We start from the raw sequence: 16,262 nt of genomic DNA, 5'->3' as shown, positions 1-16,262 counted from the left end.
TATGTCGCAAAATGGAAAGAAAAGATTTTTTTCACTTTTTTCTTACATTCTATTCTGTTGTAAAAAGATTTGCCTAAAAATTAAATTTAAAAAAGCCATATAACTAAAAACAATGTGCACGCACTCACTTGAAACACTCGTATGTTTTACAATTTTTTTTTAAATAATTTTCAACTACTGTCAAAGATCTGGTATTTCAGAGGAGGGCATCCTGTAACTCATTTGCAATTCCCCCAGAGTAGGATTTTCCTTCTCCCTGAAATGCAACACTTTCTCTTTCTAACGTGGCAAACTACTTACTACTCATCCTTTAAATCCAGTTCAAATATCTCTTCTCTGGGAAGCCTTTCTCCCCCAGCCTTTTATTCGGTGCATTTTTCTTTCGTCAAGGCTCCCAAAGAGGGAGTAGCTTTCTTACAGCTCTACAGTACTGCCTGTAATTACTTATTTATACAAGAATAGATCTTGAGACCCTTTAGGGCAGAGTTCTACTCTCTGAGTTCCCTAGTTCTTATTTGGTGGTTGGCCCACAGTAAGAAATCTTATCACTGGATACAAGAATGAATAATGTCTCAAAGTCCCTACTCTCTTTAGATCTAGCACCATATGATATGGACACACCTTTGGACAAATCACTTTGATAAGTCAGGCCTATAATACTGGAGAAGGAAGGTGTGCGTGCGTGCTCAGTCATGTCGAACTCTTTGCCTGCTGTTGACTGTGGCCCGCCAGGCTACTCCGTCCATGAAATTTTCGAGGCAAGAATACTGGAGTGGGTTGTCATTTCCTCCTCCAGATCTTCCCCACTCAGGGATTGAACCTGCGTCTCCTGCATGGGCAGGCGGATTCTTTACCACTGAGCCCTTGGGAAGTGGAGAAGGTCCCAAACGCTAAATGTGTCCGCCAAAACCTAGTGACATCTTAAGCACTACCTGTTTCCCCACCACGCCTTTCCCACCATCCTGACATTCTCTAGCTACTTCTAGGATGCGGAGAATATGGTGCTCAAGATGGATATTTTTCTCTGCCTGATCGCATAGCTTCTCTCTTTTTTGATTGTTAACATCGAAGACAATTCAGACTCCAGTGTTCCTACTGGGGTTGGGAGTAACATCCCATTCGTTCATGGAGACATCCAAAGTCTGACTTTCCCCACTGGACTCAAAAGAGCCCCACCACAGCTCACCCTGGGTCGAAGACCCCCCACCGGTCGGGTGGGGTTTTCCAGCGGCTGGGGCAGCGCAAGCCGGGGAGGTGCTGGGGGCGTCGCCCACGGCCGCCGGGCTCGGCACGCAGGGCCGGGCTGCGGTTGGCCACAGGAGGCGTCCATCTTCCTGGAGGAGCGCGGCGCTCGCCTACCGCGCCCGTGGGGAGGAGCGGGGCGAGGGTGGAGAAGGGAACGAGCGGTCGATCGGGCCCCTCCCGCGAGCCCTGCCCCGCCTCGCCGAGCCCGGCGCGGCCGCCCGGGCTGCTGCCGCCCGCAGCTCGCTCCCCAGGCGCCGGGGAGCCGCGGGCCGTGAGCGCGCCTGCAACTTTGCGACCGCCAGGGGCGCGGCTCCTCCAGGGGCGCGTGCGGGTGTGCGGGTAGCCGGCAGCCTCCTGGGGGCAGCAGCGGCAAGGGGGACGGGGAGAAAGAGGCCGTCTCGGCGCGCGGTGGCCCTGGAGGCGGAGGCCCCGCGAGGCGCCGGCGGTGGAAACCTAAACTCCGCCGGGGCTGCGCCCAGGACACGTTCTTACAGCGCGTTACCCGCCCTCGCGGCGGCCGCCCGGGACTCGCTTTAGGATCGCGATTCCTCTACCCTGCCCGGGGCAGTAGCAGCCGCGTGTGCCGACGGAGGAGCGGCAGCAGCATCCCCAGCCCGGGCGGGACCCCTGAGCGCCGGAGCGGGCGGCTGAGCAGGAAGGGAGGGTCGCGGCGCCCGCCCTCCCCGGCTGGCCCTGCCCCACGCTCCCCGTGCGGGTGGCTAACAATGGTGCGGAGCGCCGGCGCGATCCCCGCGTCCGCCCAGCGGCCGTAGAGGAAGTGGCCGGGCTCCGAGTGGGGTGGGCAGGGAGACGCCCCCCGCCACTCGCCCGCTGGAGTTCGCCGGCGCCCCGGGCCTCTCCGGCCCCGAGCCCTGGGCTCCCCTCCGCATCGCCGACGGCAGCTCGATCCCGAGAGTATGGTGCCAGCGCCCGGGTTAATCTAGTCCTCGGCTCGCTCCTTTTTTTCCCTCCTCCTCCTCCTCTCCCTCCCGTCGGTGCTCCTTCTGGGTTCCTGGCATTTGGGAGTACAACTCTGCTTCTCCGAGGAGACTGACTGGTCGGTGACCCCTCACAGAACTTGCCCATTGAAAGCAAACCCAGAACAGCTGGATAATGTCCACTCCGAGCAGATTCAAAAAGGACAAAGAGATCATCGCCGAGTATGAAAGTCAAGTCAAAGGTACGGATGGGAGCGGCTGCCTTGCTCCTTTTGTGTGCTTTCTTGTCATTGTGCTCCGGGAGTTGCGTTTCTAACTTGGGGGTCTGCGTTGGAGGAAGGTGGTGAGGGACAGCTGGAGCGCCTGGTTGAGACACCCGGGGCTTCGTGCAAGCCAGTCTCAGTCCCAGTCCCGTCAGGTCCACGGGGAGCTGGAAACCGGGTGGCTCTCCCCCGCTGCCAGCTCGCCACCTCCAATAGGGGAGAACTGGCTTTAAATTAACCACCTTCAGCCGGCAACTTACATAGGAGGTAGGCAGCAGCAGAGGTTCCCCCCCAGTTATCATCACCAGCATCTTTTTTTTTTTTAATTTAAGAATAATACCATTGTCACAGCCATTGATACATTGTCATATTTTTTTTTTTTCTTTTAAGGAGTCATTTTTCTGAAGTCTGGACCCGAAGTGGTCTAGAGCTTCAGTGAGTGCAGGAAAATTGGCGACATTTGCACTAATCACTAATTTTTCCCGGCGAGTCCCCCTTCTATAAAACATCTCCCTAAAAGCCTGGCAGTTAAACCAAGAAAGGACTAGTGGAATCTGACTCTTCCTCTATAATGGGCCGGAATTCAGTGCCATCTTTCACCCTCACACGGGAATATTGCTTTATCATTTGCTGGAGGCCACTTGCATGTAAAATGAAGGTTTGAATGTTTGAGTAGTTGTTTCAATCCATTTACATGGTCACCTAATGAAGGAATCTAGTTAAAGTTGATCATGGCGTTTTTACTTAATGTGTCTTGTGCTTTAAAATATATATTTTCTCTCTGGTACAAGTATTTTGTGTTGCTGTTGAAGTGTTTAATAAACATATATTTGTTGTTTATTTTTTCCTCTTCTTCTGTGGTCTCTCACTAGTAGCTTTTCCCATCCATTGAGACAATGGATGGAGTGTTGAGATTACTGCTGTTCTTTGGAATATTCAATGCAGAGTTGATAAAAATTGCTTTGTAGACACCTATGTTTGTACAGACACAATCTTATGAAAGGGCTGCAGAGAAAGGCATTCCTGTACTTGTCTTGGGAAAGGCAGGAGCAGCCTGGGAGTTCTTTTGTGTGGTCAAGTTGTGAAAATGCCTGGAGCCCAGTGAAAGGACCTGGTGGGGAAACCCTCTGTCAATCAGTGAGAATCTGAACCAACTTATGACCAGAGGCAAGCACAATATGCAAGCCCAGGGACTTATATTTCCTTTAGGTTGACTCCAGTAATGGAGTTAAGATGAACACTCTTCAGGAAACACAGATTTTTATCTGCTTGCAGTTAAGCTAATGTATGCTTGTAGGGACGGGTTACATTGACATGGAAGTTATTTTAGCAGAGAAGTAATTATTTGCTTAGAGACAGATAAACTTTCTAATGAGCATAACCTTTCTTAACAAGTCCAACGGCCTTTCTCAGGTAGAACTCCTGTTCACAATCACCATTTCTCTGTGCAGTTTTTCTGCATGGCTCTTTGTGGCAAGTCTTTGAGGGGTGGCAGTCTGGCTTTCGTGCTGTCTGTAGTGCTGACTGGCAGAATGTACTTCCAAGAATTGGTTTCTTTATTTCTGCTCTGAGGTTGTTTGTTCATGATCAAGTCCTTATCTGAAAAATATTCTCATGATTAATGAATTCTATAGTTATGTGGTTACTTATATACTTTGAGAGTTTAGGCCCTCAACTTTGATTTAAAAATCAATAAAATGGGATGTGTTGCCGTGTTTAAAATGTGTCCATCGAATCCAATCCAAGGAAAATTTATGAAGATGGTAAAAATAATTTTTGGAACAAATTCCAACCCATAAAAAGTGATCTCTCTATTCCCTTCAACCCTCACTCACCTGGGAGTCCTCAGGCAGCTTTATGACTGTTTACTACACCTGAACTACCTTTCTCATCAGGGCCTGTGTCCAGAGTTCATCTACTTCCTCTGCAATACTCACACATCCTGTGTCTAACCCAGATCCTTACTGTTGTTGCTGTTCAGTCGCTAAGTCATATCCAACTCTTTATGACCCCATGGGCTGAACTGTTATCTTCTGCTTTTCACACACACCATTCTCAGAACAGCTGCACTTCTTATGATAACTGGGTCCAAGATACCCAGGGGGACGCCGCCGAGCTTCTCACCACCTAGCCCCAGAAGTTCCAGAATCACTTCTGCCACATTCTATTGATTGTTGTTGTTGAGGTGCTAAGTTGTTTCCCACCCGTGGACTGCAGCGCACCGGGCTCCTCTGTCCTTAACTATCTCCCAGAGTTTGCTCAAATTCCTATCCATTGAGTTGGTAATGTTATCTGTCTCATCCTCTGCTCCCCCCTTCTCCTTTTGCAGTCAACCTTTCCCAACATCAGAGTCTTTTCTAATTAGTCAACTCTTGCATCGCGTGGCCAAAGTATTGAAGCTTCAGCTACAGTCCTTCTAGTGAATATTCAGGGTTGATTTCCTTTAGGATTGACTGGTTTGATCTGTTTCCCCTAATACCAGATCCTTATATCCATATGTAAATATGGGAGTAGGGAAATACAGTGGAATTGGATCATACACACTTTGAATGGCACAAATTCACCTGAACTTACTAGGCAACATCAAGAAGACAGTGAGAGAGAAATGAGAGTTACATAGTGCCTGAAGTCTGCTGTCTGTGAAGTGAGAATGGGTCCCTCATTAAGAATAGTTTCCAAGGTAGGATCCTGGTTTTCTGTTTCTTTTCCTGAGCCCCTCTTTAAGGTTGAGTGTCTCACCCTGGCAGAATGCTAGTCCACTAGTTAAAGATAGGTGGTTTTGGAACAACCAGCTCTTTCAGTTCTAGCAGGTATTTCATCTGATGGTAAACCAAAGAGAGATGGCTCATTCTGTCACTGGAGGAAAACCTAGCTGTATTGGACTCATTAAGAGAAGACTCTTAATAGGTCTCTTCCAAATTCATAAAGCCACATATATTGAACTCTCTGGATGACTTATATGTGTGGGAGAGTCACCTTTGCTTTAAATTTTTTCATAATGAATTCATATCTGAGTTCTCAGGGAATTAAAGTGTAATACCTAGGTAGAGTGGTAGTAAAGAATCCACCTGCCAATGCTGAAAACACAGAAGAGGTGGGTTCGATCCCTGGGTCAGGAAGATCCCCTGGAGTAGGAGGTGGCAACCCACTCCAGTATTCTTGCCTGGAAAATTCTATGGCAGAGGAACCTGGCGGGCTGTCAGACATGACTGAGCACTCATGTATTCATTCACATAGAGAATACAGAAAAAATAATAAAATCACGTTCAGAAAAGTAGAGCACAGGATTGGGGGAAGAATTGCAGATTATGACTAGTTAAAGGAATAGAGAGGTTTAAATCAAGGACAAAAGAACCCCAAGCAATAATTTAAAAGGCATGTGTTAGGAGGAGAAGGATTATTTCATGCATGTTGGTCAATTTCCCAAAGATTTAGAATGCAGAGAAAGTAATCTCTTGTTTGTGTGGGGCCTTAAAAAGGAAGCTTGTCTGGATAAGTATATGAAACTCAAACCAGTCGACTACACTACTTTTAGCATCTCTGGCAAAAAACTTAGCAGTGGAAAAGATCATAGCAAGTGGCTAGCAGAAGGTTTGAGGATTATCTGTGGATTTTAGAGATCTAGTAATTTTTGAATTCTGCAGCAGAAATATTACAGAGTCCATATAAAAAATATGGGTTCACATATGGGAGTCAGAAGAATCAAAAGACACATTTTATGAGGTGGAACTCATGGATGGGAAGTTGTGTTTGTTTTTAATAATGCGTGTTGTTAGTTGCTAAGAATTGACAGCTATTATTTGCAGTATTTTCCAAGGGATAATCTTGTACTCTCATCTACATGCCATATGTGCAGGAAGTGCCAAGAAAATCTGTTGTTCTTCAACCACCCTGCTGCCTGAACTACAAATAGTACATTTTGGTGGCAGATGGAGCATAAGAAATTGCCAATTCAATTTGATAGGACCTCTCATCATGTGATAGGTTTCAGTGGGGAAATTAAAAGTGGTTCTGTCACTCATACGGAACCTGTGTCTATGTCTAATGTTCTTTCATTTAGCTTGCAATAGAAAATAATAGTTGAACTTGTGAATTAAAATGTTATAGTTGGGAAGGACTTTAAACATTTCCTGTCCAGCACACTTATATGGTACAAGGAGGCATAATGTTAGTTGCACAATTAACTATAATATATGTGGGACTAGAACCCGGGTCCTCTGCTTTTCAGTAGCAAACCAAACCAAGTTTTGGTTTGCTTTTAGATTCCTCACAAAGTAGAGTAGGAGGTAGAACACTTACCTGTTTAGAGTTTACATCCATTGAAGAAATCATAGCTAGATGAGAGAACAACTCTTATCTATTAACAGGAGGAACTAATTAAAGTGATTAACAGCAACTAATTTTTTTTTTTTACCAAGATCATTTCAAGAAACCACAGTGCCCAGGCAGTAGCTTCACATCGTGCGTTTTTGATCAAGGGGAAAAAAATAGATGAATATGTACAAATGTAACGCATTTAAAATTTTAGTCATGCTAATTGCAGCCATTGCAATTAGACCTCTTAGATTGTCCAGAAAACGTGATTAGTTTCATGAATTTGAAAATATCTTAAGGAATAGTTCTGGAGAAATTTTTAAGTAAAGCATGTTCTTCTGAAATACAGTGAGGGTTGGCATATGCTATGGGATGATAAATCGGAGCTCTCACCATTTATATTGTTTTCTTACTGCAAGCTGTGATAAATAGGTCAGGAACCCGTACATCCTCAGCTCTGGTCCAATTGAGAGTCTACTTTGTGGATTGATTAGACCCTTTTTTATGCTACTTGTTTTTATTTTTAATTATACCACTGAGAATTAAGATTAAAAAAACAAAAGCCAAGTAAACTGTATGTCTAATCTCTCAGTCTCTTCATTTTAGTGGTTTGAAGTCAGAAACTGATATTAGAGACAGTTCCATGAAGACGTTTTTAGTTACTTGAAGGTATCTTTATTTGTTGGTCTCAAGTTACCTTCTAGTTTACTGATAGCATATTTGGGCTCACCTGTTGATATCTCAGGATGGGAAGAAATAGAACATACTATTTAAGAGCAGAAACTTTGGTGTTAGCCACTCAGCCTTGCCACTAATGATATATTTGACCACTAATAGTCAATTTCTTCATCTGTAAAATGGGAACAATAATGATAATAGTACTTGCTTCCTTACCTTTGTGAGGCTCCTGTGAGGTGATTTGTGGAAAGCCTTTATTACAGACTTGGCACTAATGAATAGTCTTTAAAAATTAGGCTTTGTTATCTGTTTAATTTTTATTTTCTTTAGTTTCAACTGCTTCTTTTTACATTCTGAGTTGGATAAGCTTTTTGAAATTCAAATACATAATCACCAATCTGCTGCCTAAATAGATCCCAAAGTGGGTGATTATAAGCCATTCTAATAAAGTGCTCTGTACTCTTAGAATAAAGTGAGTTTCATGGTGGAGTTAAAAAGGGATATGTAATAGGCAAACCAGAGGGATGCTCGGCTCCTTCTAAGGTGGATTTTTTTTTGTGTGTGTGTGTGTCCTTGCTTTTTATCCAAGTACATACAACAGAGCCGAGAAGCACATTTCCTGGGCTGCCATGTGTTTGCTTACAGCTTTTGTTTAAAATTTTCTCTTCCTTTAATGATGCCAAATGAGCTTCCCTGATTACTCAAGCAGTAAAGAATCCTCCTGGAATGCAGGAGACACAGGAGAGGTGGGTTCAATCCCTGGATCGGTAAGATCCCCTGGAGGAAGAAATGGCAATCCACTCCAGTATTCTTGCCTAGGAAATCCCATGGACAGAGGAGCCTGGTGGGCTACAGTCCATTGGGTCACAAAGAGTCCCACATGACTGAGCTTGCACGCAGCTTAATGATGCCAAATGGAAAATGAAAACTGTAATCCTATGACAAAAAGGATTCTTATAATGTCCAATAAAGTCTCTGACTTAATTTCATAGCAAAATATTTTGTTTTAAAATAATTATAGAGGGTCTTCCCCGGTTGTCCAGTGGTTAAGACTCCATGCTCCCAATGCAGGGAATCTAGGTTCCATTCTTGGTCAGGGAACTAGATCCCACATGCTGCAGCTGAGTTTGCATGCCCCAACGATCCTGCAAGCTGCAACAAGACCCAGCTCAGCCAAATAAATAAAATAAATAAATTTTAAAAAATCAATGTAGAAATGAGCTTTTTTGCCTGTAACTGCTCATTTGCTTTTGCTTATGAGAGCGCTCTGCTTTTTTCCAGCTTTATTGTGATAGAAGCAACATAACAGAGAGCAGTTTGATATTAAAAATTATTGTCTATTATTTCCCACATCTCCAATAGAGCTTCGTTAAACATTAATTGAATGAATAATCATTTTGAATTATTATTCCTTTATAGTATAACCAACATGCTCATCATAGAATTGTCTAGGGTGTCCGACAATCAAGTATTACCACAAAATTAATTGAACTCAAAAGTAGCATCTTTATAAAGTTACAAAGCTGGAAACAATCTAAACGTCCAACGGTGGAGAATAGTTAACTAAATCCCACTTGGGAATGATTAGCTAACTTATACATGTGAAGTCATTAACAGTGGTTTTTGAAGAACATTTTATGGTATGGAGAAATATTTTCTAATAATTATTTACAATTTAGTGAATAATTTACATTATGTCTAGTAGGCCAAATTCTCCTTCCTTATACTCTTTCAAAAGTATCTTGGTGATCTTGGTCCTTTCTCTTTCATGTGCATTTTATAATCAATTTTTCTTCCATGGGAAGTCCATTGGCAGTTTGATTAAAACTGTAAAATTATAAAGCAATTAGCAGAGAACTGGCATCTTTATATTAGATTATAAATTCTACTTACACATGAATATGAGTATTTCTCCATTTATTGAGTTATTTTTAAATATCTTACTGTAAAGTTTTATATTTTCTATGTCTTTTGTTAGATTTATTTCACTTTTCTTACTGCTTATGATATCTCTTTTAAAATTGTTTTTTAATAGTTTCTGGTGTGCGGAAATGCCATTTACTTCCGTATAAAAGTCTTATATCCAGCCACCTTGCTAGTTTACTATTATTACAAATAATTTGTTCATTTTTTGATTACAAAATCTTATTATTTGCAAATAAAGATGATTACATTTCCTCCTTCCCAATTCTTTTGGCTTTAATTTATTCTTCTGTTGTTGCCCTAGGCAGAATTTTGAGTATGAAGTTGATAAATGTAGTGAATTGGCATTCTTTTCTTGTTCTGGATTTAAAGGGAGTGTTTTCAAGCCTTTTTTCCCCATAAAGGATAATGATTGTTTTCATTTTGTTATAGATATTCTCATCAGGTTAAGTAAGATCTCACATATTCTCTGTTTACTTGAAGTTTTAATCATTAATAGTTGGTTGAAAGTTATCTTTTTTTCTTTTTGCATTTATTGATATTATTTCTTCTTCTTTAATCAGTTAATGTAATGAGAAATATTTATAGAGTTTCAAATATTAAACCATCTCTATATTCCAGAATTAAACCTGTCTTCATCATTGTATTATATATGTAAATAGTTGTATTCAGTTTGCCAGTATTTAGTTTAGGTTTTTTGGGAGGAAGTGTTTTTTTTTATTGTGTTTTGCTTGGTTGGTTGGTTTTTGTCTCTAAATTCTGAAACAAAATAGACCCAGGGCTTTTCTTTTGGACACTGTCCTTGTCGGGTTCTAGTTTCACTTATACTAGCCTCACAGAATGCATTGGAGAGTATTGCTTCTCTTTCTATTTTGTGGAAGACTTTGAAATTTTGGAATATTCCTTCTCTTGAAAGGTCCGTAAAACTGCTTATTTGAGTCTAGTTATTTTCTTTGTGTGAAGAACTTTTAACTGCTTATCACCAGTTAAGCATTAGTTTTATTAGTGATAGGATTATTTATTCTTTATATTCCTTCTGAAGTCAGTTTTGGTAAGCTATATTTTTCTAAAGATGTCTCCATTTTCTGTATGTTTTCAGATACTTTGACATAATGTTGATGATAGTATATTTTTGAAATACGGGCCGATTTGTATGTAATTTAAAATATCAATTTAGGGAATTCCCTGGCAGTCCAGTGGTTAGGACTTGAAAGCTTTCACTGTGAGGGCCCAAGTCAGTCTCTGTTCAGGGAACTAAGATCCCACAAGCCATGTGGTGTGGCTAACAAATAAAAATTTAAAAATAAATAAAAAATAAAATATTATTTTTAAATATTTATTTTTGCCTTTTCTCTTTGCTGAATCTTAAAAGGGGGTTGTCTGTTTTTGTTGTTTTTTTCTTTTGTCTTTTATTGATTTCTACTCTTATCTTTATTATCATCCTTTAAATTTTTTTCAGATTTATTCTGTTATCTGTTTTTTTAAGTTGGACATACAGCTTATTTGTTTTTAATTTTTTTTAATTTATTTTTAATTGGAGGATAATTGCTTTACAATATTGTGTTGGTTGCTGCCATATATCAGCGTGAATCAGCCATAGGTATACATATTTCCCCTCCCTCTTAAACCTCCCTCCCACCCTTCTAGGTAGTCACAGAGCACCAGGTTTGAGGTCTCTGTGTCATACAGCAGATTGATTCAATGCTACTCTCTATTTGTCCTACCCTCTCTTTCCCCACTGTATCTACAAATCTGTTCTCTAAATAGATTCATTACCATCTTTTAGATTCCATATATATGCATTAATATACAATATTTTTTTCTTTTCTCTTTCTGACTTACTTCACTCTGTATAATAGGCTCTAGGTCCATCCACCTCTTTAGAACTGACTCAGATGTGTTCCTTTTTATGGCTTAGTAATATTCTGTTGCATGTATGAACCACAACTTCTTTATCCATTCATCTGTCGATGGACATCTAGGTTGCTTCCATGTCCTAGCTATTGTAAATAGTGCTGCAGTGAACACTGGGGTACATGTATCTTTTTCAGTTATGGTTTCCTCACTGAAGCGACTTAGCAGCAGCAGCAGCAGCACAGTATACGCCCAGTAGTGGGATTGTTGAGTCATTTGGTAGTTTTATTCCTAGTAGCTTTCAAGCTCATTTTTTCTATCCTTTGCTATTATAAGCATTTAAGGCAACACATTTTTTTTTCTATGTAAACGTTATTTCTAACAAAAGCATTATTCTTAAGAAAGACATCTGTTCTTCTCCCCTAATAAATATTTATGATAATTTCCCTTAAAGTACTGTTTTTGCTTCATCTAGCAAATTTTGATCTGTGAAGTTTATTAAAGTTATGTTCTGAGTATTCTGAATTTCTTACAATGGTTTCTTCTTTGACCTATGAGGTATAAAGAAGTATGACTTAACATTAAAAAAAAAAAGTGAGGCTAGTTATATTTTTTAAAAAATATAATTACTGCATTGCAATCTGAGTAATTTCTGAGAGTAATTTATTTTTTTGAAGTGTTTGAAATTAGTTGCAGATCATTTCCTTTTACTGTTCTCTGGAGGAATTCATGTAAGACTGGAAGTATGTGACTCTTAAATGTTTACTGAAGTCATCTAGGTCTAGTATTTTCATCAAGGAAAAAAAAAACACCATTGCTTTGGAATTTACAAATTTTCTGATTTATTGACATAAAATTGTTTATTGTATTCTCATACCTTTTTAATCTCTGCAGCGTCTGCAGTTATACTTGTTTTTTGTTAATAACAATTGTTTGTATATGTGTCTTCTCCCTTTTTTCCTTGATTGACCTTGCCAGAGGTATGTTTATTTTATTAGTCTTTTCAAAGAACTAGTTTTATACTTCTTTGATTTACTATATTGTATATTTGTTTTCTATTTTGTTAGTATGTTTCCTCCCTATGATTCCCTTCCTTTTACATTTTTTGCGAGCATTATTTGCTGATCCTTTTTAAAATTCTTATTTATTTTCCAAGTTCTTACTTTTTATAATGTAAACATATAAGGTAATAAAATTTCCTCTAAGTATTGCTTTACATGCATTCTTCAAGATTATTTTTCCATGTTTATTGTTTAATTTAAGAGGATAGCATATGTAGCTTTCTTTTTTGAAGTGTAGTTGATATACAATGTTGTGGTAGTTTCAGATGTATAGCAAAGTGATTCAGTTATATAAAAACTGAATATATATGTTATATATGTAAAATATATATTTTTTCTTTTTTAGATTCTTTTCCATTTTAGGTTATTATAAAATACTGTATATAGTTCCTTGTGCTATACAGTAGGTCCTTGTTTACCTATTGGTATTTTATATATAGTAATGTGAGAGTTGGACTATAAAGAAAACTGAGCGCTGAAGAATTGATGCTTTTGAACTGTGGTGTTGGAGAAGACTCTTGAGAGTCCCTTGGACTGCAAGGGGATCCAACCAGTCCATCCTAAAGGAGATCAGTCCTGGGTGTTCATTGGAAGGACTGATGTTGAAGCAGAAACTCCAATACTTTGGCCACCTGATGCAAAGAGCTGACTCATTTGAAAAGACCCTGATGCTGGGAAAGATTGAAGGCAGGAGGAGAAGGGGCCTACAGAGGATGAGATGGTTGGATGGCATCACCGACTCAATGGACATGGGTTTGGGTGGACTGCGGGAGTTGGTGATGGACAGGGAGGCCTGGCGTGCTGCAGTCCACATGGTCACAAAGAATTGGACATGACTGAGTGACTGAACTGAACTGAATGTATATCTCTAAAAATTTTTACATGTAGTGTTTTTCTTATCTTTCAGTTTTGTGTACTTTCTGATTTCCATTGTGATTTTTTCTGTGACTCATAGTCTGTTTAGAAGTGTTTTAAATTTTTCAGATACAAAGTTATTTCATTTATCATTTTGTTACTAATTTCTAATAATTGCATTGTCATTATAGAACATGGTCTGATTATACTGATCTTTTGAAATATTTTTCTTGATCATGTTTTCTTTCATCATACTATTTAAGATCATAAGCCTCAACCTCCTGTGTCTCTAACCATCTTCCTTCTCTTGCATTCTGTCTCTCCATAGCACTTGTTATCATATGACCTGTTTTATACTGACTTCATCTTGTTTTGGGACTTTTAAAATTCCTTACTTATATGAAAACTGGTGATGTGGTTAAAATCATAGTTTAAAAATATTTTATCCAGCGTTTTAGTTTCAATCAGAAGAGTCAGGGCTATCTATCTAAATTTACAATATACTGTAGGAAGCAGAAGTCTATTATTCAGTAGTTTTTTTTTTTTTTTTTTGAGCCCATCAGTTTTTAAAAATTAATTAATTTGTTCTTGCTGCTCTGGGTCTCTGTTGATGCACATGGCCTATTCTCTAGTTGCGGTGCTCAGGCTTCTCATTGTGATGGCTTTTCTTGTTACTGAGCACAGGCTCCAGTAGTTGGAGCGCATGAGCTTGGTTGCCCTGTGACATGTGGAATCTTCCTGCATTAGGAATCAAACCCATGTCCCCTGCATTGGCAGGTGGATTCTTAACCACTGGACCACCAGGGAACTCCAAGCCCATCAATTTATTACATTTTTTGTTGACATATAATTGACATGTTATAACATTATATAATAGTATATTAGTTTCAGGTGTGGAGGAGGGCATGCCAACCCACTTCAGTATTCTTGCCTGGAGAATCCCATGGACAGAGGAGCCTGGAGGGCTACAGTCCATGGGGTCTCAAAGAGTCAGACACGACTGAGCGGCTAAGCACAGCACAGTTTTAGGTGTACAACATAATGATTCTATAGTTGTAAATATTGCCAAACGAGCACTACAATAAGTACATCACCACACATAGAATATTTTTTCTTGTGGTGAAAACTTTTAAATCTACTCTCAGTAACTTTCATACAATTATTTTTAATTCATTCAATATCAAGTTCTGTTTTAGCAAGAGAACCCAAAAATATATATAGGTCAAGTTACTGGGAAGAATCAGTCTATGTTTTTTCCTAAAGAGAATTACAGGGGTGTAGTCCCTGCCCACTGGAATGATGCTTATAACCCAAGAACCATACGCTGAAGAGGAGAGCAAATAATGTTACCCTAACAATTTCAAGTTCTTCATGTATAGGTATATGTCTGCGCACGGAAAAATCCAGGATATGTGGATTTTAGGGATGAAAATGTGCAGTGAGGATCAATGAAAGGCTTTGATATGGGCAGCACATGAAAACATCCACACTTTTCTGAATAATCTGAGATGCTGCTTGAAAACTGGGGTCTTGCTTCTGTTGTTAATCATGCAGAGTCTGGTCTTTCATTCCTGGAGTTTGCAGGTAACAGCTCCTTTTCTTTTGGAGCTGCTTCTACCATTTTATCCCTTGGAGTTCTAGTCTAGAGCTGGCTGAAGTGACCTGTAATAATTGAGGGCCTCCTAGAAAAGGTAGCACCCTCTAGCCTTCTTGGCATCACAGCAGAATAGCCAATGTAGCGTAAGGAGCGTTTACAAAGTTCCAGCAGTTCTTAAAGTGCTTGATGTCCCAGTTTCTGGGCTGTCATTTCTAACTCCTCAGTTGATCTGTGGAAGACCTTTCTTTGGACTTTTGCCCTTTTATTATTCTGAAGGTGCGGCTTACAAAAACAGTTCCCTCCCTCAGACCTCCAGCAATTAAGATAGAACAATAGGTGTCTGCTTATCTTATATAAGTCAGGAACTTTTGATGTCTGTGGATGTCCAGATTTTAGTCTGGCTGTGAATGTAGCATGTTTGAAAAATGGAAGTAAGCTGCCAATGACTGCCAACATTATTTACCAAAGAAGAGAGAATAGAAAGAAATCATTCTACTCATCTTATTTTCCATATGTCATGGCTGTGTGGCATGTTTTGATGTCTTGTCAGTGTCCAATGAACAGTTCTCTTTGAGGATCAGTGATGGCTTTTCCTTGTGCACATACTGATGATGTACAACAGTTAAGTCAAATTATAACCCACAAACACCAGAACTCAGAGCCAAAGGTGTGGCTGCCGTTGCTGTAGGGAGCTGCCTACTCCCTGTCTTCAGGGGACAGAGAGATAAGGACAGGTGGGTAAAAAGAGCAGCTCTTTAGAAGGCTCTTTAAGCAGCCCTAGGAAGTGGAATGTTTTCTGGGCTGACTCCTGACTTGAATAATTTGCTCTCATTTCTTTGCTGTACTCAGTTTTCACCTTTCTTTTCATCATTATAGACAGTGGATGCATTTCCTAATAAAAATATGGCACAGAAAGCTGGTAAATTGTGAGACTTTAGGAAGGAGAATTTGTTCGATTTCATGTCCCTTAGAAAAGTTTGCTAAGTATACTACTACAAAGAGAGACTGTGTGTAGTGAATGCTTTTTCAAATGGCCACTCCATTTCTAACTGACCTTCAGTTACAATTGTTTTAAAAATGTTAATGGGAACTCTTAAATGTGTCACCAAAAGTGCATGTTTGAGAAATTTCCAGACTGTATTTTTATAGAATTCAGAATTTTAGTGATACACATTTTTTCCTACATTCTCCAAATACCTAATCTACACATAAATATATCTTTTTTGGGGACTGGGAACTCTACTTCCTAATCAGGTTAACATTTTTAATCTCTTTTCTGTTAGGTATCTCATTTCCTCCACTGGTCTTGGTAGTAAATTGTGAATTAATGTACAGAAAGCCCTGTGCACTGTCAAACGCAAAAAAAATGCCTTTTATTGTCTTTGGGGTCAGTCGTCTTCTGGCAGTTTCTGACATTCTCCTAATGTCCCATTTTCAGATACCAGGTAACACTCTGAAATAAACATACCTGCATAAATTTATAAGTATTCTGTATAGCACAGTAGTTTGTAGCATAGCCTCAGAAATCAGACTG

General features: G+C 39.9%; 1 protein-coding gene and 1 long non-coding RNA gene across 8 annotated transcripts in view; one reads left to right on the top strand and one right to left on the bottom strand.

Annotated features, from left to right (window-relative positions):
* The first annotated feature begins 1,661 nt into the window (after positions 1-1,661).
* Positions 1,662-16,262, top strand: part of SRGAP1 (SLIT-ROBO Rho GTPase activating protein 1) — a 291,940-nt gene continuing 277,339 nt past the window's right edge. For all 7 annotated transcript variants that reach the window (XR_014081883.1, XR_014081886.1, XR_014081884.1 and 4 more), the window contains exon 1: positions 1,662-2,425. Coding sequence is in view for 3 of the 7 variants with exons in the window: in XM_081588879.1 (XP_081445005.1) it covers positions 2,359-2,425 (67 nt within the window). In the remaining 4 variants the exon portion in view is untranslated. The remainder of the gene's footprint in view (positions 2,426-16,262) is intronic.
* Positions 3,000-4,412, bottom strand: LOC145545142 (uncharacterized). The gene is made up of 2 exons (XR_014081901.1): positions 4,282-4,412; positions 3,000-4,045 (listed from the first exon to the last, which is right to left on the bottom strand). It is a non-coding gene; the product is annotated as an uncharacterized LOC145545142 (long non-coding RNA).

Source organism: Giraffa tippelskirchi, chromosome 4, assembly GCF_054371585.1.
Source record: "Giraffa tippelskirchi isolate mGirTip1 chromosome 4, T2T-mGirTip1v1.2.pri, whole genome shotgun sequence".
Lineage (NCBI taxonomy): Eukaryota > Metazoa > Chordata > Mammalia > Artiodactyla > Giraffidae > Giraffa > Giraffa tippelskirchi.
The sequence above is the reverse complement of the archived record's forward strand: the minus strand, read 5'-3'. Positions and strand labels throughout refer to the sequence as shown.